The sequence below is a fragment of the Dendrobium catenatum genome, unplaced genomic scaffold, assembly GCF_001605985.2.
Source record: "Dendrobium catenatum unplaced genomic scaffold, ASM160598v2 fragScaff_scaffold_1089, whole genome shotgun sequence".
NCBI classification, from domain to species: domain Eukaryota; kingdom Viridiplantae; phylum Streptophyta; class Magnoliopsida; order Asparagales; family Orchidaceae; genus Dendrobium; species Dendrobium catenatum.
Window position 1 is genome coordinate 1,026,677 of NW_021319551.1, and position 23,673 is coordinate 1,050,349.

Genomic DNA, 23,673 nt, shown 5'->3' on the forward strand with positions numbered 1-23,673 from the left:
TGTTACCAATCACCCTATTTCTCCTAAAAATGCCCTATCATTTAATAAGTATCAATATAACCAAAAAAAAATTGTATTGTACATGAAATAGCTGGGCCAAAACAACACAGCTTTCCTATTTGAAAAGTAAAGAATGAAATAATTTGATGAAATTTTCAGCAGGAAATAATGGCAGAGGCGTACACGGTTTCTTCAATCTAACAGGTCCATGAGGCAGACCTCCTCAAGACTGGCTTCATTGCCTTGTCTTCTTCAAGGGCGACCATCCCCACATGAGAGGGATCCTCCAGCATCATCTTCGAAACCAAATAGCCTGCAATGGACCAAGTCTGAAACTTTCTAGCTTGCTTGCCTACGTAGCGTCCTAACTTTCCATCGTAGTACTCTGGCCAGCCATCCTTTAATAGTCGGACCTCTGCAAGATCAAGTGCTTTTCTTGCAATCTGTGGCCGCCCTGTCTTAATGCATGCTGCAGTCAACATCCATAGAAGCACTGCACAACAATTTTAAAGATAAAAAGTTATATATAATGAGTTAGTGCAAAGGCATTATTGTTAGGGTATAGAGAAATTTATAATATCGGAGATTCAATTTCCCAAAATGTAGAATCATGAAAATGGGAATCAATTGTTTTCTAACCTGGCCATGATCCGCCATTGTGGTAACTCCATCTGGTATTTTTTGGATCGCAACCTGTCACAATTCGCCACTCATGTGCTTCAATGGCAGGATAAATAATCTTCAAGGGCATCTCACCAACCAACTCCTCCCAACGTTCTTCTATAAGATCCATAATAGCAGTAGATTGCTCAGGAGTAGCAAGGCAAGATAAGATGGCGAAGAAATTACCGAGGGCAAACCACCTGAAGTCCATTCTTGCTGGACTCACATTTCCAATAAAGTAACCACCACGAGTTGGCATGAAATCAAACAACCAATCTGGGATAGAATCAGGAATGACATTGAACTTGTTAACTGCTGTGTGAGAATACTCTTCTGTTTTGTAACGGTAGATGATGTTAAGTTGTTGAAAGTCAAGCCAGAAGTAAGTCCGCATGTGATAACTTAGAGCATGTAAACGTTTCACTATTCGTTCTATAAACTCTTTTCCCTCTGTATCATGTTTCAGCATTGAAAAAGCACATCTCAGTGCCATAAAGAAAATAGATTGGATTTCAATGGGGTAACCATAAATACCCTGCAAATAGGAATTGAAAAATATGGGCACATAAAAATTTGATTAGAGTTAATTCAATAAATGAAGAACTATTAGCAAGAATTTTATACTATTTATTGCAAGGATTATGAATATATTGTTAGGAATTCTCATCATAAAAAATGTAATGACAAAGCAGTACCAATGTAATACCAAAGCAGCATCTTTTTCTGATAGTTATAATGACACCATTTAGTTACATGTCAGCATGGATGCATTCCGACAAATAATTATCTAAGAGAGCTGGGTATTAAAGTGAACTCAGGTGGTGAAAATACTGCAACGTAGAAGCATTGGCTCAATAATTTGTAGGAATGCTCATTAAAAGGCATCTCTAATCTCTTCATAATTATCTAGATTTGCTTCCTTAAGGCACTATGGTTTGAAGGAATTGAAAGAGGTGAAATGAAAATAAATGTTAATGCAGATGATATAGGAATTTAATTGAAACACTTGTTTGATTGAGTAGAAAAGTAAATTCCCTTTCTTTTTTGATTTGAAGGAAAAATCCAATAAATTGAAGAGTAAACATAACCTTAATGTTATGCGTACTTGACTTGTTGGATATGGGCTCCGAAAATTCGTGCCCCGGCCTCTTCTATTTCAGGGGATTTTTAATGGATTACGTTCTGGGGTAAAATTTTCAGAAGATAGATTGGGTTTGAAATAAGACACTGCCTAGAGATTTCGCCCTCATTTTGCGAGGACTTTATGATTTGAGTTATGATTTGATATTTAAAATTAGAAATTTCACCATCTTGCACTTAAAGTGGATGGTGGGGGAAAGGATGATGGACCCGATCAAGATCCAATGGTCCCGTTGTGCCAAGCCATCGTGATCCCTGGTTTACTTAGTCAGAGGAGGTAGTCGACCTAACCTGACAGAAGGATTCTTGTCGGCAGTCATGGGTTGCGTCGTCCAAGAGCACCTTGTAGACCTGGGGTTGATGTTGTCCACCTTAGCTAACAAAGGTCTTTGTGCCCTATTCATTATATCTTATTAATTCATATCTCAAGAATTTTATGCTATTGGGGAGCATATGGGCTCTAGCCATGATCGTAATTTAGTGGAACCATTTGGTAGCAAACCACCCAATTCAAAAGACCCCGATCATAACCGTTTAACTGCAGTGCAATTTGGTGGCAAAATCGCCGGTTAAAGGACACATGTCATGTCCTTGCTATTAAGAGACTGTTTGAGAATGAATCCTAGTGATATTCTCGACCATATATTAGCTCTTTATGAGCTGAAGTTATATTTGAATTTGTCCACCTCAATAAACTGTTGCGGAGAATGGATGAGTTTTGCTTTAAGCATTTAATGGTTTAATTTTTTATTTTAAATATTTGGAATTTTGGAATCTTTAGAATTTTGTATTGTGGGCATTTGGGTGGCATTCTGAATATTTGGGGACCCTTCCAATTGATATCTATGTTCAACATGGTCATCATCGGGTTATTTATGGGATATTTCATTCATGGATTGAACCCTGTCGATTTGTTGACAAAGAATCTGGTTAGTTGTCGGCTTTATGCCCTTGTTAGTGAAATTTCATTGTTTATATGCTTTGAAGGCCTAATATGAATGTATAAAAATCAAATATCCCAGTTGATGTCGCAATCGTATATTTGTTCATTGGTTCAAGTTGTATCGACTCCTGTCCTATCAAGGGGAAGGATTGGACTTGAACTTAAGTTCATTTCTTGACCCGCTCAATATCCTTAAATGCCGTGTGTGTAAATACAACACACTCGTTGGAGCCTATAAGGGTATTTGGGGGGCATTTTTGTAATTGTCCATTGAACCTTTTTGACTTTATCTAGATGCTAATAGAAGATCGGGTTTGTTGCCGGCTTTTGTGCTTTTACTAGTGGATTTTCTTTTTATATACCTTGAAGGTCTAATATGAATGTATAAAACATGTCCCGATCGACATTGCGACCTTATATTTGTTCATTCTTTCAAGTTGTGTTGACTCTCGTCCTATCAAGGGGAAGAATTGGATTTGGACTTAAGTTTATTTTTTGACCTATACAGCATCCACAGAAGTTGCGTGTAAATACAACACGCTCGTCGGGGACAAAGCGGGTATTTGAGGGGCATTTTTGTAATTGTCTATTGAACCTTTGACTCTATCTAGATGCTGACAGAAGATCAGGTTCGTTGCCGGCTTTTGTGCTTTTCTTAGCAGACTTTTTTAATAGACTTTGAAGGCCAAATATGAACGTATAAAATAAATGTCTCGGTTGATATCGCGATTGTATATTTATTCATTTTTTCAAGTCATGTCGACTCATGTCCTAGCAAGGAGAAGGGTCAGACTTGAACTTAAGTTCATTTCTTAACCTGTGCAACATCCTTAGACGTCACATGTGTAAATATAACACGTTAGTCGATGCCTATGCGGGTATATGATTACACGTGCAGTTTTGTATTTAGGTGTATACATATTATAGTTGAGATGTGAGGATATTTTGAAATATTTTAGCTGATCAGCAACTGTCGTTCGAGTGCGAAGCATTCCATTATAGATCTTATACACATCTTCTGTCTGCTTGTATGAGTGTTGCGGATCCGATGGCCTGGCGTAGCACTGTGGTCATCTGCCCATTTCGTAAAAGTAAACTATTATGCACTACTTATTTTTTTTCTGCAGGTAGCTTGTTGTGCACTAACAAATCTCTTACTATTGTTGATATCTTCTATAGTTCTTTTGTATTTACTCGTATGTAGCACATAGTGTATACAACAATTCTTCTACAAGGGCTCGTAGGTATTTGAAGTTATTATAGTCCTGCATTTGTTGTGATTTCCTTATGCTTTCTAATGTTACTTGTGGGTGAGCTGCATCGAATGTATATTTTTTCGTGTCATTTACTAATGTTTGAATTTACTACGGCTCTTTTGCATTTTGCTTATAGGTAGCATCTTGGGTATATGCATTCACAAGGCTCATCATACCCTCATCGATATCTGAAAGCTGTCTTTCATATTCATCGTATGTCGATTGTCACTTCTTATAGGGTACGATGTACTTCTTTGCAAATTAGTTGGTGTTAGTTGTGGGGATGTTGTACATTCATTGTGTATCTCCATACTTTGTTTGCAAGCATATTCCTGCATGTCTCCTACTACTACTTGTCAATGAGTATCATTCATATTTGTGATTTGTAATGGGTTACTTTGTGCACTTGCTTGTAGGGGATTGATGTATTCACCCGACAATGAATGGTTGTTGATTATCACTGTTGCGCATACAACAGATCTTCCATTATTGCTAGCATATGTCAGCTTTTATTGTATGCAACATTATGTATATTTGCAAGAGAATCTATTATGTTGGTTACAAACAAATTGACATGTTCATTTGTGTGTAACTGTCATCTTGTGGGCTCCAAAAATTCGCCCGGCCTCCCCTGTTGCTTTTTTCGGGGGAGCTTTTATGCATTAAGTTACGGGGTAAATTTTGGGAAGACAGATGGGTTTGTAGATAAGACACTACCCAGAGATTTCGCCCTAATTTTGCGAGGACTTTATCATCTAAGTTTTGGTTTCCTATAGGCGCAAGCCCCTATAGTTAATTACCTTTCTTGGTAACGAGAAAGAACTTTCGATTAAGGCTAGTCGTCAATTAGATACATAGAAATACGTTTTATTTAACATATAGTAGCAGTATGGGTTTGGGAATTTGGAAATTTAAAGATTTTATAATTAAAATTGAAAATTTCATCATCTTGCACTTCAAGTGGATGGTGGTGGGAGTGATGATGGACCCGATCAAGATCCCATGGTTCCGTCATCCCGGACCATCGTGGTCCCTGGTCTACTTAGTCAGAGGAGGTAGTCGACCCAACCTGATAGAAGAATCCTTGTCAGCAGCCATGGGTTGCTTCGTCCAAGGGGATCTTGTAGACATAGGGTGAATGTCTGTCTAAGGGGACAAATTTGAATCTGCCTTAGCTAACATAAGGCTTTGTGCCCTATCGATTATATCCTATTGATTCATATCTCAAGGATTTAATGCCACTAAGGAATGTATTAGCTCTGGTCATAACCATAATTTAGTAGTGCCATTTAGTGGCCCAAATAAATATTTAAAATGACCCCTTTCTTACAGAGGATTTTATGGGATACTTGAAATGATTCCTTGTATTACAAGAGAATTTTAAGGAAATATGTACATACATTAACAAACATGTATACAATACTTTAACAATTACATAATACATTAAGCACATGATTTCTCAAGTAATCTTTATGCATAATACTTCTTCAAGTATAGACTGTTAATCCGCGACATGGGCCTATAACCGTTCAAGATTGATAAGCTGATGCGCTCCTCCCTAATACACCTTCTCAATAACGAAAGGGCCCTCCTAGTTAGATACAAATTTGCCACTAATTTTTCGATGCGGTATGATTGACCTTCTCTGCACCAAGACCAACTTCCTTTCTTGAAAGGCACGATGGCGCACTATTCGGTCAAAGGACTTTGACATCCTTGCTCATTAAATTTCAGGTTCTGAATTTGGACGTTCTGAACACAATGGCGCAATCCATTTTATCATCGGACGTCGTTTGGGTGACATCTCAAATTAATTTCTTTAATTTGCACGTCCGAATTTACAAGCTTCTGTCTTTATCACTTCCGATCCAACAGAGAACACAAAAGGCTGCGACTTCTGATCCGTCAGAAAGAAAGCTCGTCAAAGGATGCGTCAAGATCAGCTGCTTGGATGGATTCAGCTATGCTGATCAACACAGGTCCGATCGACATAGTGATTGGGCCAATTATATATCTGTAGAAGGTGGAAGGAAGTAGGACCATATGGCAGAGTGATCTTCGATTCTGGAGGTATTGGATTGAAGGTTTGGGAGGTTGCGCTGCTCAATACAGGTGATAGACCTGAGCTAGACTAGGTAAGTAGTGGAGACTTCAAATAGGATTTCCAAACAATGACTTGCGGTTGCTTGCGCCTGATTGAATCCAGTGAGGATGACCAGTTCAGTGGATAGGGGATTTCGACGGACGGGTATTCACCTGGAGACAAGGAGGACATGAGAGAAATAGGTGGAAGTAGGCGTGGAATCGAGTGCTAGAACAGAGAGAATAGAGAGACAAGAGAAAAGCTTTCAAGTGACGGAGAGTTCGCGAATTGCTCATATTTGTGGGTTAAAAGCTGAAGACCCCTCTCCATCTCAATTAAAACGAAATCAGAGGTCGTACAGAAAGGCCGAACTGCGCTCGTCGTCGTCGTGGGTGTAATCTTGTGAAGCTTTTTGCCGATCATCCGATCTACAATGAGGATAGTTAAATTAATTTGATTTAATGATTTTTTTAGTTAGTAATAATAATTATTTTTAATGAATAATAATTATTGCTAAATGAATAGAATTTAGAATCGAAAGTTTTGCATCGACTTTCACATTAATTTCTCAAAATTCGTGCGTCGACATCTCTGAAACCGTGTTGATTCGCACCCATAACTTTTGTTGAGTGAAATTATAGTCCTTGTTGGATGATTTTGATGTTCTGAACACAATGACGCAATCCATTTTATCATCGGACGTCGTTTGGGTGACATCTCGGATTAATTTCTTTAATTTACACGTTGTTGCCTTTGGACCCACACTGATCTCCTTGCACCACTTCAGTTAAACAAACTGACAGTCACTTTTGAATATTGATGACGCTCCAAATGCAACGACGAAGTCCGTTTTGCGATCGAATGTCGTTTAAGCGACGTCATGCTTCTTTTCTGGTGTTAGTCACCGATTTCGACCTATAGAGCCCGATTTGACTTCGAGGGGCATCGACTTAGGGAAATTCGACATTATGGTCACAACAATGCAATCCGTTCAGCGATTGGACATCATTTGACCCCTAAAGTGACACATTGCGCCGATGCGCGCGTCACTTATGTCTTCAACTTCACTCTTTTATACATATGTATTTCATATGTAGTTCAACTGTTAGTTATAAATGGAGAAAGTGAAATGAATGTCATCTCAATCCTCACCAGCACCAAAAAGCCAATCTCAAGATTGAACCACACTATGAACATTTTCATATTTGTTGGGTCAATTATACATCTTGCCCATAATAGATAGGTGTCTCATTCCCATTAAAATTAGTAGTTATGAATATTAAGTTTGGTGTGAAGTCCTCCCTATGGATGTTGCTCATATTTTGTTAGGTAGGCCCTAGTTATATAACTTAAATGTGACTCACTATAGTAGGGAAAATACATATATTTTTAAATATAATAATAAACCATCAAACTCTTATTAGTTAAACCTATGAAAAAGACACCCATCATAACACCTCATAAAATAATCTCGGCTTATAGCCCAAACTCAACCACAAGAATGGCACTAAACTCCAATTCATCGTCATAAGAAACCCTACTGCTAGGGATAACATTGCCATTCCTAATTCTAATTATAGTACCACTATTATACATTCTTATATAACCTCAATAATAAAAACTGTATGATTTATAATCAATTAGAAGGAATTTGCTAATCTGATCTCCCTACACTTGCTATATGTGAAAGAAGTAACCCAAGACTCAAACAAGACTAACATACTTGTTGGGGTATCTCCACTCCTATTTGAGTTTAGCGAAATTACACCTGAAGAACTTCTTGATGAATTACCACCTCCTAGAACCACCCAACATGCTATTGACTTAGTTCTGGGTTCACAACTTCCTAACCTTCCTCATTATGAATTGTGGGCTCCAAAAATTCGGTCCTAGCCTCTGCTCGCTGTTGTTTTTCTGCGGGGGAGTTTTAACGGAATTAAGTTATGGGGTAATTTTGAGAAGACAGATGAGTTTGTATATAAGACACTACCTGGAGATTTCGTCCTCTCTTTGCGAGGACTTTATGATCTGAGTTCTAGTTTCCTATAGGCGTAAGCCCCTATAGTTTATTACCCCTCCCGATAATGAGATAGAACTTTCGATTAAGGCTAGTCATCAATCAGATACATTATATCCATAGATACGTAATATCGGGTGTATAGTAGCAACATGAGTTTGGATTTGGGAATTTAATATTTAAAATTGAAGAATTTTACCATCTTGCATGTAAAGCAAATGGAGGGGGAGTGGATGATGAACCCGATCAAGATCCCATGGTTACGTCATCCCGGGCCATCGTGGTCCTTGGTCTACTTAGTCAGAGGAGGCAGTCGACCCAACCTAACAGAAGAATCCTTGTCGGCAGCCATGGATTGCTTCCTCCAAGGGGACCTTATAGACCTATGGTGGATATTTATCTAAGGGGACAAATTTGAATCCACCTTAGCTAATAGAGGGCTTTGTGCCCTATTGATCATATACTATTGATTCATATTTCAAGGATTTGATGCCATTAAGGAATGTATTGGTTCTGGCCATAACCATTATTTCGTGGTGCCATTTGGTGGTGAAACCACTTGGTTCAAAGGGACCTGAATCATAACCATTTATCTAGCGGTGTCATTTGGCAGCAATACCGCTGTTCAGAGGACATGTACCACGTCCTTACTAGCAGGAGATTATTTGAGAATGGATCATAGTGATATTTTTGGCTAGATATTAGCTCTATGTGAGCTAGAGTAAATTTCAATTTGTCCATCCCGACAAACTATTGTGGAGGGTGGATGGATTTTTCTTTAAGCGGTTAGATGAGTGTATTCCATTTTAAATACCTTAGAGTTTAGAATTTTGGAGGTTTTGAGTTTCATGGGTATTTGGGAAGCATTAGAAATATTTTGAATTAATCTCTCTGATTGAGATCTACGTTCAACATGGCCACCATCGGGATAATGGGGTCATTCATTTACTAAATCTTATGGATCCTATCAACTTTCCGATAAGGGATTGAGTTTCGTAGGCTTTATGCCTTTGTTGATGAATTTTCTTTGTTATAAGCCTTGAAAGCATAATACGAATGTATTAAAAATAAATATCGCAATCGACCTCGCGACCAGATATTTATTTAATAGTTTGAGCCTTGTTATCCCCTATCTACCTACATAGGAGGATCAGACTCGAACTTGAGTTCATTTATTGACCAGCGCAGCATTCCTAGACGTTACATGTGTACCAATAACACGCTCGTCGAGGCCCATGCGGGTGTTTATGGTCTTTTTATAATTATTTGTTGATCCTTATCGACTCCTATCTAGTTGTTTAGGAGGAAGGTGTTCAAATTTATTGACCCGCGTAGCATCCCTAGACGTAATGTGTGTTCCTACAACACATTTACTGGGTGGGGCCCATACAGGTATTGTGATTGCACTTACCTCTTTTGTGTACCTATGTGTATACAAACTACGGTGCATGTGCGGGGGCATTTTGAATATTTGATGGGTCTTCTACGATGACTTGTAGAAGTTTGCATTTGTTGTAGTATTTCAATACTTGTACATATAATGCATATTAGATGCACGACCATTATTCATCAAGAAGCTTGCAAGCCTCAATAATCTTATCCAACTCAATGTTTAGGATCTGGTTGAACTGAGACTCACTCACTCCTTTGAAAATAATGATTTGATTTGTCTTTCTTTTCTCATGACTCAAATGAAAATCAATAAGCAGCTTCTGAGTTATGCCATCATCATTATTTTTTGCTGTTGGCTTTGAGTGAACATTATAGCGATTGAAGGCACCCCGCATCGTATAGGAGAAACATACGAGATATTCATTTCCAAAGTGATTGTTGTAACCATTGGGATGATTGGAATGACAGATGTATTTTCTATATGTAGTTGAGGGTTTGGACCACCAAACTTTGCATTAATCATTAATAGCACATTTGTTGAACATGGATAATTGACTCTAATGGGCGAGATGCAGTGTATATTGACATTGGATGTTTGATATTGCTACATTTAATATTTCCCCCTCATACTTGTTAATTGACGAGCCGCTACATTATCTTGCCTTTATTTCAGTGTTCGTGGGGATTTTTACAGGTACTTGTATGTCGATCAGTGTCGATTATAGGAGACTATACTATTCACTTCCTTGTGTATCAACCTTCAAAGCCCATGGGCATCAGTATTCTTTATTTAATCATCCCCTGTCATAGGAATACCACTACACATGTCATACATTCTCTACTGTTTGTGAGCAAATTACTGTGCGATCTTCTACCATCATGATGATCATCATATGCTGTATTGTGTGTATTTGCTTATAACTTTGTCGTTGCCAATGAGTTGGTATACCCATCTGTATATCGATGTTTGCCTTCCAGATGAATTGCATTTATTGCATGTTCTCCCCATATACATTGACTGACAGGTGGTTGTGTTCATTTGCAAAATATATGATGTTGAATGTAAGGAGGATTTTACATTTGTTGTTTGTTTATAGTTATTATATTGACTCCTTCATTTATAGACAACACACTGTAGTTATGTGAAGGACCCGTCGTATCCACTGTGTATCCTTCATAATTGAGATGAATTGTTTGTAGACAGGGTATGATTGTGAACTCCTTGTTTCCACATGCTGTTTGTAACATATATGATGATGTCACACAAATATTTCATTTGATTATAAGCAAATTATATTCATTGAGAGCTTGCATTATCGAATTCAATGATCGATACTTGTGGTTTTGAGATAATTATACACCCATCGAATTTAAATTTGATTTCAAGTTCGGATCCACAAGTCCTTTCTTCTTGTTGATGATTACTTGGTTTTCATCTTCAACTGTGAGTAACTCAACTTACACATGTGTTGTAAGGTTCACTGAAATATCCTTATGCCTCCACTTGCAACTAGACTGCACATTGCTAATCGATGAATGTCATTATGGTAGTAGAATACTTGTTGTTCACTAGGATGACCATGATGCATTTAGACTTTGATTTGCTCATCTATCCAAAGCCCAATCCTGTGTATTCCGACCAAGTTCTTTATAGTTCATATTGTTCAAAACTCTTGTGATCAGATTCCAGTTCAATTGTCTCTTGTTTATTTGTTGACTTGAGTTTCTTTTGATCTTCTTGAGTTCAAACTCAATTCAAGTTCAAGTTCTTTTGTGGTTCATTTAAGTTCTAGTTTAGGTTTAAGTTAAAGACCAAATCTTTCATAGTCAAGTTGCAAGTCTTGATTAGTCATTTGATTTGTGTTCAAATATAAGTCCTTGTAGCTAGTTCATTGGAGTCCCAATTCATGTCCTTTGTATATGTTCAATCAAGTTCAAATTTTGTTCAAAGATTCACAAGTTCGAGTCCAAGTTATGTTGCTCTTTGAGTTCAATCAAGTCTAAGTACAGTCTTACGTTCAATCAAAATTTTGGCAACCTCCCGACATCTCACAAAAAGGCTGTTGTGAGTGGCTGTGAGGGAACACAATGGAAAGGTAAGGGTAAGGGCTGGAGTTTGGTTTTGTTCACGTGAAGTGTCGAGTAAGGCTGGAGCTTTCACTAGTGAGAGGAGGCTCAGTGGAAGTTGTTGTGAGGGAGGCGGGATCGTGACTTAGGGATTGGTGAGGTAGAGGTGAATGGATTGGGAGAGCTTGGCACAATTTGGAGAGTTGTAGAGGCCTGCCAGGTTTGAGGGGGCTTGATTGCTTTTCAGAGAGAAGACCAGTTTTTTTGGGTTGGATTAGGAGTTGGAGTAGCAGTTGTAAGCAAATCGAACCTGAAGGGGCTGACAGATGAGCTGTGGACTTCACGCGAGGAAGTGAAACAGGGAATCGAGTGGAGGAAATCTCGTGCGTGGGAAGGGCGCTTGCGATTTGGCTAGGAGGAAATTGATGAACAGTTGGGGTCAAACAGAGTCTTGTAGCGTGAAGAATTTCGGTTGGAAGAGAGAAGATCAGAGCAGGTTCAGCCTGCGAAGAAGAGGAGAGGTCGTTGGTTTTTTTTTTGTCTCGTTTTAATGACGAGACCGATGTTTAATCGAGGCGAGCTGAGAAAAATATCTCGTGAGGAGACGCGCGGTAGCTTCAGTAGATGATTTTGATGGGATTTGATCGCGAAGCCGACTGTATTTACGGGATTTAGCAGGGATGACACAGGTGATACGAGGTTTGCATTAAATTAGATTTTGATTTCATTTGACTTTAATTTTTTTAAAGTATAATAATAATATTATTATAATAATAGTAATTTTATTACAACTAGAGCAATGAATCCAAAATCAATTCATTCTCGAAACTCACACGTCAACGCTTCAATCTGCGTGAGTTTCTTCAAAATCAGAGCATTTCATCAGGAATGCACTACGTATAAATTTGCAGTCAATTTTGAGTATTGTTGACTTTTCAAATGCAATGACAAAGTTCATTTTGTGATCGAACGTCATTTGGGCGACGCATCGAGTTAATTTCTTCGATTTGTGCAAGTTGCCTCAAGATGAGTGTTGATCTTCTTACTGACTTTAATTGATGAAATTGACTATCATTTTTTGTTGTTGACGACAATACAAATACAACGGCAAAGTTCATTTTGCGATCAGACGTTGTTTGGATGACATTGCGCATTAATTTCCTTGGTTTTCGTGTCATCGCCTCAAAATTCATGTCGACGCCTGGAATGACCCCAATTGAATAGGTTGATGGTGATTTTTTGGTGTTTGCGACATTTCAGATACAATAGAGAAATCCGTTTGGAGATCGAACATAGTTTGAGCGACATCGCAAGTTAATTCTGGGTGTCGGTAGTCTCTTTGTATCGATCTCATCAGATTTGACTGCAAGGGATATCTTCTTAGGTGAACTTGACGTCCTGATTGCAATGACGCAGTCCGTATGACAATCAAAAGTCATTTGACCCTTCAAATGATGCGACGCGCCGATGCACGGTGTTGCCTAATTCATCGATTTTGCCATTTTTGTGCATCCTTTGATGTGTAGTGGTCAACACTCAACAATCACAATCTCTCTTTAGACTTTGAAGAACATCCCTTTGGGATTATTCTTCAATGTGTTTCTTAAACCATAAAGTGGGCATCCCAGGAGTGAAGGGAAGTTACCTTGATTGCTTTAATCCATGATAAGGGTTAGTGGAACTCTTGGAAGTGGTGCATTTTCCAAGTTAGAAATTAACCCTTGTATGAAACTCCATTAGTGCTTCATTCTATTCTTTGAGAGATTTAAGACCTTGAAAATGTTTCATGACACTTTGTTGCTTGTAGGAAATACCATCAGCAGGGTGATTAATCCTTTTATATGGTGATATTAGTTTGTAGATGAAGTGTTGCATAAGTGACATGCATTTATGTTGCTTATGGGATAAGCAATGAAGTTGCATGAGGTGCATAAAACAAGGCCATTGAAGAGGTATAGACAATGTGGTCGACCAAGGAGTAGGAGATGAAACTTGTATGAAAATGTGTAGACAACAAAGATTATTAAGAATAATAACAAAGTTTCATAAAAAAAAGCAATTGATGACAACAACTAAGTATTGAGCATCAAAGATACATGAAAGGGTATGCGTGATGTGGAGATCTAAGCAGTGGGCAATGAAATTGTGATATTTTTTGAGTCCTTCTGAGGTTGATGGGGTAGGTTAGGGCTATGCCATTGTCTACTCTATAATATGGCGATGTAGGCCAAAGCCATGACATCATTTTTATCTTGGAGTAATATTTGTTATGGAGGAGCATTATATTGTTGTCGTTGTCTTTAAAAGATATTGTTGTGATGCCCCCTATATATGACAATCCTCCTTACTTTCCTCTCAATCCTTGGTGGAGGCTTTAAGAGTTTTTTAGGTCTGAGTATAAGGGGAGGAGAGTCAACCCTTGATAAAAAGTAAAGGGGTTCACTTTTAAATATCTCAACAAAAATAATACATCCTCGCATAAAAAAGCTCATCGACTGGTATGAATTGTTTCAATTGGTGATGATAAGATGAATTTCCCATAAATATTACCAAACTAGTGTGATGAAAATAGTTTTTGAAGCTAATAGTTTGAATTGATGGATTGTTTTATACCTAATACTATATCATGCACACATTAGCTACATAAGTAGGGTCAACAAACCAATCAATGGATTTTTCCTTAGGAAGGCCATCCAATGCTCAAATCAATGGATTAGCATAAAGGTGAATAAGAGCTAAAACTAACTTCGTAGAGTTATTCTCTTTAGGGTAAAAGTGTAAAGAGAACTTAAAGAAGAGTCCTTTACCTTTCCTTGAGGGGGTGTATTTATACGTACTTGAGCAAAGGACATTTTGATACATCAGCAAAATTTAAATTGAATAAGTGAGTCATGCACCTCTAAGATCTATGGTAGCACAAATATCTCTAATCTAGTTGCATTTTAGTTCCAATCAATGAAGGTTTGAAAGCCAAATCATGTGACCAATGCTATCCATGTTGGGCCATCATGCTCATAATGAAGTGAATAGATCTGTAAAAACCTTAAGCCACTAGATTATCAATGCTCGAGATTTGGTCTGGATAGTCGAACCTTCGGTCCAATATTAATAGTTTTGATATTGATGTTGATGATAATTTTAATTGGATAGTTGGATTTATGTTGGAGCATGAGCTAGTGCTGAGTAGATGTAACTTAAGAAGGTTTATCAAAGATTATCATAAGTGATGCGGTGCATCGATACTACAGTGATCCTGAGGAGCATTTTATCTCATTTTCTCTTATTTCGTTAGCCGTTTAGCACATGACCACTATCTTAGTTACTTTAGTTAGTTAAACCGTAATGTTTGGCCTTTTTACTTTTTGTCCCGTTTGGGGAACGCCTGGAGAGGAAGCAGTTTTTCTTGATTTTCTAATACAGAATTCCTGTTTTATCTCTTGTGTTCTGTAATCCTTTCATTGCAGGTTTTGATCTTCAACATATTGGTATCAGAGCTCAGCATGGGGGATGCAAACAACCGGGTGGCTGCCGGAGAGAATCACGGCCTGGAAGCTTTGTGGACGGAGCACCGTCAGTTGGCGAGAAGAACGGAGGACATCGCCAATAATATAGATCGCTTGTTTGGAGAAATGCACCGAGAATTGAGGTTGATTAACGCTCGTCTTGATCGGAATGTTCATGCTCGAACGGTAACTCCGGTGGTTATGCCGGCAGTGAGACGGGAGCCCGTGACGGACAGAGAGCGGCAACAAGATATTCAGCGGCCAATAGATTCGGATTCGGATGCAGAACTGAGGCAATTTAATTCGGGGGAGCTGACTAATTCTGAAGAGGAGCCGGTTTTGATTCGAAGGCATCGCCGGAACGCCAGAGACCGCTATCCAGGTGAATTTCGAGTTAAATTAGATATACCCTTTTTTGAAGGAAAACTACACATAGAAGACTTCTTGGATTGGGAGAGGGCCGTTAAAACCTTCTTCGAATACATGGAGATTGAGCCGGAGAAACAGGTGAAGTACGTGGCTTGCAGATTGAAGGGCGGTGCTAGCGCGTGGTGGCAACAAATTATTCAATCCAGGAGGCGAGAGGGGAAGGGTAACATGCGAAGCTGGCACCGTATGAAATAATTGTTGAGAGGCCATTTCCTCCCAACAGACTTTGAGCAAATGTTATATATGCAATATCAACATTGTGTGCAAGGTTCTAGATCGGTAAATGATTATACGGAAGAATTCTATCGCTTGAGCGTGAGAAACAATCTCAACGAATCCGATAATCAATTGGTTGCAAGATACATTGGAGGGCTGAAGGAGTCAATTCAGGATCGTCTTGAACTAAACTCGGTTTGGTCATTATCACAAGCCATGAACTATGCCCTCAAGGTAGAGACACAATTGCAGAGACAGATGCATCATAGGCCACTCAGGAGAAATTCTGAATTTCAGCATTCAGCCGAGGCAAGTAAATTGGGTTCTCAGAACACACCGAGTGGTAACAGATCAATACAAGCTACAACGGCCAACAATTCATTTTCTGGTAATGGCAAGAAAAGTGTGGAAGCCAAGGAAATTCAAAAAGGGAAGGGTCCTGTACGAGAGAACCCATATGCTAAACCTGCAGGTATTAAGTGCTTTTGATGTTTTTAAGTGGGCCACAAGTCCAACGAATGTCCGACCCGGGCACAAATTCAATTGATGGATGGTGAGGAAGAAGAAACTTTCGAAGACAACGAGGTGACCGATGATGCCGATGCAGAAGATGTGGCAGGAGATGAAGGAGATCCCCTGGTTTGTGTTTTACAAAAGCTTCTCATAGCTCCTCGGAAACCCAGCAAGACACAACGTAATGCTTTATTCAAAACTAAATGCACTATCAAGGGTAAAGTCTGTGATTTACTCATCAACAGCGGCTGTATGGAGAATGTTATTTCTCGAGCGGTTGTTCAAGCATTACAGCTTAAAACCTCCCCCAATCCAAATCCGTATAAGATAAGCTGGGTACGAAAGGGGATCGAAATTACAGTCTCGGACATGTGTAAAGTTTCGATTTCCATTGGCCGCCACTATGTGAGTGAAATTATGTGCGATGTTGTAGACATGGATGTATGCCATCTGATTCTTGGAAGACCGTGGCAATTTGATATGGGAGCCATTTATGACTGTCGGGCGAATACTTACAGCTTTGAGTGGAAGGGTAAGAAGTTACGTTTGCTACCGCATTCACCAGAGCAAGAAAGCAGCTCTTCACATAGCAAAACGGCCTTGTTTGCTGTTACCCGAAAGGCTTTGCTCAACGCTTGGAGGGAGTCCGATTACATCCTGGCATTGGTCATTTCAGAACAGAACACTTCTACAGAACCTTGTGCAGTCCCAAAGTGTATTAGCCAGTTATTGCATCGTTTTATGGACATTGCTCCTCCTGAGTTACCGTCCGAGCTACCTCCGGTTAGAACAATTCAACATCAAATTGAATTAACTCCTGGATCAACGTTGCCCAATTTGCCACGTTACCGCATGAGCCCGAATGAACACAAGGCTTTACAACGAATTGTTGATGAATTACTTGAGAAACAATTAATCCAACACAGTCTCAGCCCATGTGCAGTGCCGGCTCTGTTAGTGCCCAAGAAGGATGGTAGTTGGAGGATGTGTATCGACAGTCGCTCCATAAACAAAATTACAGTTAAATTTCGTTTTCCAATGCCACGTATGGAAGACATGCTGGACAAATTGGCGGGGGCTCAAATCTTCTCCAAACTAGATCTGAGGAGTGGCTATCACCAAATTCGGATTCGACCGGGCGACGAGTGGAAAACAGCATTTAAAACTCGCCAAGGTTTGTACGAATGGAGAGTCATGCCATTTGGCTTATGTAATGCTCCGGCAACTTTTATGAGACTAATGAATGAAGTTTTAAAGCCCCTTCTCAATAAATGTTGTGTGGTGTACTTCGACGACATTCTTGTTTTCAGCACAACTCTGGAAGATCATGTGAAACATTTGACATCCGTTTTCGAAGCTCTGCGACACCACAAGTTATATTTGAATATCATAAAATGTGAGTTTGCAACTCCTCAAGTGGCTTTTCTTGGCTTCATGATTTCGGCTGCTGGAATACAAGTTGATCCAAGGAAGATTAGTGCTATCCGAGATTGGCCAACACCACGCACTTTTTTTGATATCCGCAGTTTCCATGGATTGGCGAATTTTTATAGGCGGTTTATCAAGGGATTCAGTTTGATCATGGATCCAATCACTGACATCCTCAAACAACCGCAATTTTCATGGGCAGCAGAACAGCAACATAGTTTTGAATTGATCAAAACCGCCTTGACTAACGCCCCTGTTCTAGTTTTACCAGATTTTGATAAGCCATTCACCGTCGATACTGATGCTTCAATGGTGGGGATCGGTGCTGTGCTATCCCAAGATAATAGACCGGTTGAATTCTTCAGCAAAAAATTAAGCCCGTCTCGACAAAAATGGACGGTATACGAACAGGAGCTGTATGCTGTCATCCGAGCGCTGAAACAATGGGAACACTACTTACTACATCAAGACTTTGTTCTTTGTAGTGATCATAAGGCTCTTCAATATATTAACACTCAAAAGAACATCAACCGGATGCATGCTCGCTGGATTATATTTTTACAAAAATTCACCTTTGTGTTAAGACACAAGAGTGGAACACAAAATCTGGTAGCTGATGCTTTAAGCCAGAGCGTTGTTCTCTTAACTCAGCTACAGACGGACTTCTCAGGATTAGAAGGTATCAAAGATTTATACGTTGATGATATTATTTTTAAAGAAATTTGGTCCAAGTGCAGGAACCGTGAAACAGTGGCAGACTATTGCTTAAAGGATGGATTCTTATTTAAGGCTGACTTGCTGTGTATACCGAGTTCATCCTGGAGGCAACGTATAATCCACGAAGCTCACGCAGGAGATTTGGCGGCTCATATGGGGCGTGATAACACCATCATTCAGTTGCAGACACGGTTCTTCTGGCCACACCTCCGGCGTGATGTGAATAAATTTGTGCAACGGTGCGCGGTCTGCCAAAGCTACAAGGGAGGGGGACACAATACCGGCTTGTATCAACCGTTACCGATCCCAAGCTCGATCTGGGAAGATCTAAGCTTAGATTTCGTGTTGGGTCTTCCACGAACAAAGCACGGTAACGATTCCATTATGGTTGTAGTGGACAGATTCTCCAAGATGGCGCATTTCATTGCGTGTAAGAAGACGTTTGACGCCCTCAACCTTGCCAAACTTTTTTTTAAAGAAGTGATACGTCTTCACGACATTCCCCGCAGTCTTACTTTAGACAGAGATGTTAAATTTATTAGCCATTTCTGGCGGGAGTTGTGGAAGCGCATGAGTACACAGATACAACTGAGTTCAGCCTATCATCAACTAACAGACGGGCAAACGGAAGTGGTTAACCGGACTCTCGGCAATCTCCTCCGATGCCTTGTTCAAGAACATCCTAAATTGTGGGATGAAATTCTCTGTCAAGCCGAGTTTGCCTTTAATTCCATGACTAATCGGTCCATGGGTATGTGTCCGTTTAGTATTGTTTATACCAAATTACCTAACACGGTACTTGACGTTGCAGTTCTTCCCAAAACTCAAAGTAAAGCCGCTGCTACATTCGCGGATCAATTTGTCAAATTGATTGCTGACGTTCGCTGCAAGCTACAGGAATCTTCCCAAAATTATAAAACAGCCGCAGATGTACACCGTCGGGAACACACCTTCCAACCAGGAGATTTGGTATACGTACGTATACGCAAGGAGCGGCTGCCACCAGGTCCTCAGTCAAAGTTAAGCAGGAGAAAATGGGGACTGTTCGCTATCAGCAAAAAGATCAACGACAATGCATATGTTGTCGATCTTCCGGCCGAATTTACTACGTCACATACATTCAATGTTACTGATATATTTGCTTATGTGCCACCAGATGACAGCCCAATTACTATCGAATCGGTACAATCCGATTCTTCTCACGGCTGGGGCGAATGATGTGGTGCATCGATACTACAGTGATCCTGAGGAGCATTTTATCTCATTTTCTCTTATTTCGTTAGCCGTTTAGCACATGACCACTATCTTAGTTACTTTAGTTAGTTAAACCGTACTGTTTGGCCTTTTTACTTTTTGTCCCGTTTGGGGAACGCCTGGAGAGGAAGGAGAGGGGTATATGAGTGATGAGTATAGCAGAGTATAGCAGTTTTTCTTGATTTTCTAATACAGAATTCCTGTTTTATCTCTTGTGTTCTGTAATCCTTTCATTGCAGGTTTTGATCTTCATCAATAAGTCTTGATGCAATCTAGTAATGTGGGAGCCAAAATGGCCATTGTCTTATGCAAGTCTCATAGCACTACGATCATCGGAGCACAATCATTCAATCTCAATATAAGACAAGCAATTAATAGAAGTAAAAAAAAAAGGAAATATGGGGTGCGATACAAAGAAACATGCAATTTATCAGCTTTACCATTCTTCGATCTATCATGGAGCAACCATCAGAGCATAGTAAGGTCGGAAATGTGTCAAAACCCTCAGACAAACATAAGGATAGTATAAGCCTCATCCCCTTCTGACATTCTGATGATTCAGCCAAAGATATATCTCCAGTTGACTTTGTATAGGCTCGAAGAAGTATAATCCACCAAAAGCCAGAATCAATAGGAGCAACTCTTCCAATGGCACTCTCGCCAAAATCTGCAGCTATGGTATCAGTTTTCCGAATGGGATCGTGAAGAACCTTGAAGCTGGCTGGCATAGCTCCTTCACCAAGCTTAAAGCGGTCTATCCTCTTCTCACAGCTTTGAAGTTGCAGAGTTTTCAATAAAAAGTTCTTAACTATATCAGATTCCCCGTTCATAAGAAAAGCCATCGCACTTGGAAAAAAATCACGCACAAACACCTGTTCCCTAGGCAAGGAAACTATCAAGAAGCAGGTTTGGGCTGATCAATATTCCAATTATATCATATGATTTTCTATCACTTATTGAAACTAAAACAAAATTATTATCTCAAAACTGTTTTATCAATGTTGTAAGCATTAGATATGCAGAGTAAATTGCAGAATTTAAAGAAATGTTCGTATCCAATAACATTCAAAAAATTATAATAAAAAGAACTGTGGCAAACTGGAATGCGAGATATCATGGCATTATCCCGTCCAGTTTTAGAGGCAGCTTATGGTACAGTGCATACCTGATCATAATTTAGGACTTCTTCAGATTGGTTATCAAAAGCGGCCATGGTTCCAACCGGGAGGCCGCGGAAATACACCAACGAGCGGCGTAGAGCATCCCAGGCTTCGCTCACCATTGGGACGGTTTCCAAAGCGTGAGGAGTTGACGAAGCTGGAGTGTTCCATCCCGCCCCTGATGCCATAGGCGAGAACATGTTTTCGTAACTTTCAACATTCCTAAAGTTTCCGGCTATAGAGATCTCGCTAATTGTTCGCTCATCCAGCGACCTCTTCCGCTCGATGATTAGCATCGGCTTGTCGAGCAGCCGCGAGAGGTCCAAGTCGTCGGCGTCCATATACGAGTTCGATTCCACTTTCCGAAAATCGGATTCCCGGGCTTCCTCCATCTCTCCGCCGTAGAGAAAGATCCACCGATCTGCATCAAGCGCCAACAAATCCAATAAATCAATCAAGAAATCTAAAAATGCAAGATCGTCCTGTTAAAGATCTGGGAGCTCCAGTTGCACAATTTGCAGGAGAAAAAAAAAAACAATTTCTCGAAAGCAAAATAAAACAGAATAAATCCAAGAGGAATGGAATTGGCAAGGAGAGGAGACAAAACCAGAGATGTTCCAATGAGGAAGAAGTGAGCTAGAGCTACGTAATCCGGGGCTGTTGAAGCGGATCGGAAGGAGCAAGGCTCGGGGGACGGGGACGATGAGTAACAGTGGAGAAGAGTATTTATAGTTGGAGGGAAGACGAAGGTGACCGAGCGCGAAGGGAATCGCTTCCCTCGCGGGTCCCGCCTTTATGGTTAAGGAAGGAGAATGCATCGCGAGTTGTTGGTTGGAGTGTCTGCGGTTAAAATTAGAGTTGTTTGGAAAGCCAACACTCGTGAACAGTCTTGATTTGATACTTATCCATTTTCTTCACTAAGTAAATGCGATGATGTTGAAGTATACTTACTTTAGTTTATGTATTAAATTAGATTAAAATGAATAAGAATCCGTTTAATATTTTTAAATTGATATAGTCCATTTTGATAAGTTGGTTGGGAGCTTTGATTATTAATCAAGAAGTTTATTCCAGTCTTACGTATATATCGTGTGAGAGTTTATCTTAATTGGTCTAAATATTCCAATATATATGTTTTGTTCTAGAGTATTTGTGGCGGTAGAGAGATATAAAGTTTAATGTCTTAGCTTGTACGAAGATCCAGCACGCAATCAAAAAAAAGAGAGGGTGCATCATTTATAAGAGACACAAAAATTTTTACGTGAAAAACTCCTGAAATGGGGGAAAAATCACGGGGCCTAGCCCAGTTCGTTTGAATGAATCCATTAGTATTTGCAGTCTGTTACAAACGAGGCCCTTCATTAGGGGGAAGGTCATGGCTTGATGTAACAAATATATATCGTACAGAGTGTGTTACATGATGGAAACAAGAAGAATCACTGTTGATGTGCTCGTTTGCTCGGAAGGACCGTAGTCAGCCGAAGACGGAGGTCGGAAGGATCGTTGTCTAGCGATAGAGGTCAGAAGGATCGTAGTCAGCGTGCGACGGAGGTCATAAGGACTGTAGCCGGAAGGCGATGGAGGTCTGGTATCAATTGGTGGCCTTGCTAAAGTCTGACATTAGTTGGTGGTTGGGTAAAAAAAGCTGGCATTAGTTGACAATCAGGTAGAATTCTAATGTTTGTTGGTAGCCAGGTACAAGTCCGGCGTCAGTTGGCAGTCGGGTAGAAGTACGATGTTGAATAGAAATACAACGACAAACAAAAGTCTAGCGTCAGGTAGAAGTTCGGCGACATACACAAGTCCGGCGACAGGAGAAAGTTTGGTGTTTGGTAGAAATCTGACGATGGTCGACGTCGGGCAGAACTTTAGCGTCTGTTGGTAGTTAGGAAGAACTCTGGCACCAATTGGTTACCGGGTGAAAGTCCGGTGGTTGTCGAGGAGGTGTCTCTTCCTCTCTTCCTTTTATTCTTGCTTTCTTGCTTAATTCTGACATCAGTTGGTGATTGGGAAGAACTCTAGAGTCGATCAGCTGCTTGGTGGAAGTCCGAAGGTGGTTGAGGAGGAGTCTCTTTCTTCTCTTCCTTTTCTTCCTTCTCTTTTTGCTTGGGCATCCTTCTTCCCCTCTTTGGGGGTCCCTTTCTATGAGAAACGATGAGTCTGTTTATAGTTTTCTCAGAGTGACATGACCAGTAAATATAAGGAAGATCAAGGGTAAATTGGGAGTGCTTTGAATGGATAGTTGATGTTGAATCTCTTGATCCTAGATTATTTATTGAGCATTTAAATGTCTTAATGATATCAGAATTTGGTGATCATTAGCTCACTGGATTCATCTCATCAAGCCACTCGATTCGAGTATAATCTCACTACATTTAGAAACTATTTGGCAACCCAAATTATGGATTGAACCATTCAAATGTGCTTCGAGTCATTGATTTGGGTCCATTTGAGCTCGGTCAAATTTGGTGTCATTGGGTTTGTATTTTCGAGACCTTCAGTTTGACTATAAATTTGTTGAAATCGGAATAGAGATGGTCTATGATTTAATTTTTGAACTTTCTAACTTGATTTTTTCTTCGAGATTAGTACCAATCAACATAATTTTTGATGATATATTAGTTGCCCTACTTTCAGACGTCAATGCTTGCTCAGTCTGAAAATATATATATTATATCATTTCAAATTATTTGAATCGCAAAATATTTTGGAAAATTGAGTTCCAAAAAATTTAAAATTGCTTAAATTTGATCATAGAAGCTCGGTTGAGCTCCGAAAGTTTCAAAATTGAGTCCAGAACGTCAGAAAAAAAGTTTCGGAGACCCCAAAAACATCTGATTTGGATTGTCCAGACCAAAATTGGACCCGAACATGCATAGGTGGCTGAACCGG

The 23,673-nt window shown here is 39.7% G+C and overlaps 1 protein-coding gene across 1 annotated transcript; it reads right to left on the minus strand.

Annotated features, from left to right (window-relative positions):
* Nucleotides 1-9: 9 nt before the first annotated feature.
* LOC110098295 (probable alkaline/neutral invertase D) lies at nucleotides 10-21,478 on the minus strand. Its single transcript, XM_020825072.2, has 5 exons — nucleotides 21,389-21,478; nucleotides 20,787-21,202; nucleotides 20,062-20,493; nucleotides 640-1,198; nucleotides 10-493 (listed from the first exon to the last, which is right to left on the minus strand). The coding sequence occupies exons 2-5, from the start codon at nucleotides 21,171-21,173 to the stop codon at nucleotides 198-200; spliced, it is 1,674 nt and encodes a 557-aa protein (XP_020680731.1). The 5' UTR covers nucleotides 21,174-21,202; nucleotides 21,389-21,478; the 3' UTR covers nucleotides 10-197.
* Between the last annotated feature and the right edge of the window lie 2,195 nt (nucleotides 21,479-23,673).

Excerpts from the sequence above, each read along its gene's own strand:
- LOC110098295 (XM_020825072.2), bottom strand. The coding sequence starts at position 21,173 with ATGGAGGAAGCCCGGGAATCCGATTTTCGGAAAGTGGAATCGAACTCG. Across the intron at positions 20,494-20,786 it reads AAGTCCTAAATTATGATCAG|GTGTTTGTGCGTGATTTTTT; the intron begins GTATGCACTGTA and ends CCTAGGGAACAG. Across the intron at positions 494-639 it reads CAATGGCGGATCATGGCCAG|TGCTTCTATGGATGTTGACT; the intron begins GTTAGAAAACAA and ends ATTGTTGTGCAG.